This window comes from Echinops telfairi, unplaced genomic scaffold (assembly GCF_000313985.2).
Source record: "Echinops telfairi isolate 266 unplaced genomic scaffold, ASM31398v2 ScPeMD7_9;HRSCAF=40, whole genome shotgun sequence".
Classification (NCBI taxonomy): Eukaryota; Metazoa; Chordata; class Mammalia; order Afrosoricida; family Tenrecidae; genus Echinops; species Echinops telfairi.
This window is the reverse complement of record NW_022103906.1, coordinates 78,341,375-78,343,125: the sequence shown is the minus strand read 5'-3', so window position 1 is coordinate 78,343,125 and position 1,751 is coordinate 78,341,375. Positions and strand designations below refer to the sequence as shown.

Sequence of the window (1,751 nt, the reverse complement as noted above, 5' to 3'; positions counted from 1 at the left end):
CATGGAGAACCTCTGTGTAGCTGCTGTAAATGACTCTACTTATGGAGTTTACATTCAAGGAGGCAACATTGAAAATCGCTTCTACCCACATACTTATCCACCTTGGGTCAGTCTTTCCGAAAGAAGCCAGATTAAGTAGGCATCATAAGGTGACCAGATTTAAAGCGGGACACCATTGACTGGGGGCGGAAGAGGGGGTTCTTGATTAAAAATTTGGTCTATATGGACCAAATACACCGTTCCCTAGCTTGTCGTGCATTCTTTCCAAAAATCTGGACTTTTTTAAAACGTCAAAAATTGGGACTGTCCTGCCAAAAGCGGGACGTCTGGTCACCTTAATAATATCCCAATGAGATATCAGCTCCCCCACCCCCTGCCTAGCTTTGTAGAATATGCCCTATCTTGGCATTGACGTTCCTAGATCAGAGTAAGCCAAGACACTCTGGAGAAGCCAGCATTCAGACTTCGAAGCACCTCTGGGTACAGCGATGGTGAGAAAGGTGGTCAGACTGGGTGAGGTAGGGTCTGTTGGACAGGAAGAACCAGGCTGGTTCTGCAGCTGCCAGTAGTAGAGGGCGCTGCACACCCAGCCACCAGTCACAGACCACGGAAGGGATAGGTTGTAGAAACAGGTGCAAATGCTGAATCACCCATCAGCCAGTGGAGCCTGGATTACACCTGGATCATTTCACCATCGGATGACTTCCTTGTAATTTCCATTGGGCAGTCAGCTCAGGCTGGATCTTTTTTTTTTTAACCCTCTGCTGCAGAATCTAGCACAGGGCCCAGAGACACAGCTGCCGCTGGGCAAATATTAACTATTGTTATTGCTGTTTGAGGGCATTCCACAAGGGAGAAGTCTGTGGAAAGTCCCGAGTATGCCTGCAGGGTAATTGGAGGTCATCAAAGACGAAATTAAACACATAAAGATTGATATCCTAGGCCTCCATGAGCTAATGGACTGGTGGCGCTGGCCATTTTTGAAGCAGTCTTTTGGTTTACTGAGTAGGGAATGACAAATTTAAGAAACGTGAAGTCACTGGAGCTTGTCAAGTGCTACCCCTTTCCAGGGGGCCGAAGGGCTGGGATGCTCCTCCTCTCCTCTCTCCCAAGGCGAAGGCTGTCAAGATCTTCAGCTTCCTGGCCAATGAGACTTTGTATTTGCTCTCTTCCCAGAATACCCTGCCTCCACAGAGGCCTCTACACATTAAAAGCCAAGCCAGATGCTGTGGAGTCCGTTCCAACTTGTGCTGACCCCATGGGGGTCAGCGTCGAGCTGGGCTACGTAGGGTTTCAGTGGCTGATCTTTGTGGAAGCAGATCGCCAGACCTTTCTTACGAGGCACCTCTGGACCGACTCGAACAGTCAGCAGCTGAATGCGTTCATGCTTCGCATTCCTCAGAACTCCAGATTAGGCTCTGAGAAATTCACCTTTCATCTGCCCCGTCCTGACCACCCCTGCCCTGCCCATCAAACCCTCGATGTCTTCCCTTCAGCAGGGTCCCAGGCCCTCACCGCTGCCCCCCTGGAGTGTCCAACCCAGACTACTGGGTAAACAGACTCACATTCCAGCCGGCACGAGTGGCTGGGACTTCCACTGCTCCTCCTCGCAGTCCAGGAAAAGCCGGTTCATGATCTTGTTCTTCTCCTCCGGGGGGATGAAGTTCTCAATGATTAAGTACCTGGGAGTAGGGATGGGGGGAGAAGTGGGAAATCGGAAGTTAGACAGAACATGGTGTCTGTGAAGGGAA

At 50.4% G+C, this 1,751-nt stretch overlaps 1 protein-coding gene across 1 annotated transcript in view; it reads right to left on the bottom strand.

The window, feature by feature from the left end:
* Positions 1-1,751, bottom strand: part of KIF3C (kinesin family member 3C) — a 48,293-nt gene that overhangs the window by 14,997 nt on the left and 31,545 nt on the right. The window contains exon 8 of the mRNA XM_045286902.1: positions 1,566-1,686. Coding sequence (XP_045142837.1) covers positions 1,566-1,686 — 121 coding nt within the window. The remainder of the gene's footprint in view (positions 1-1,565; positions 1,687-1,751) is intronic.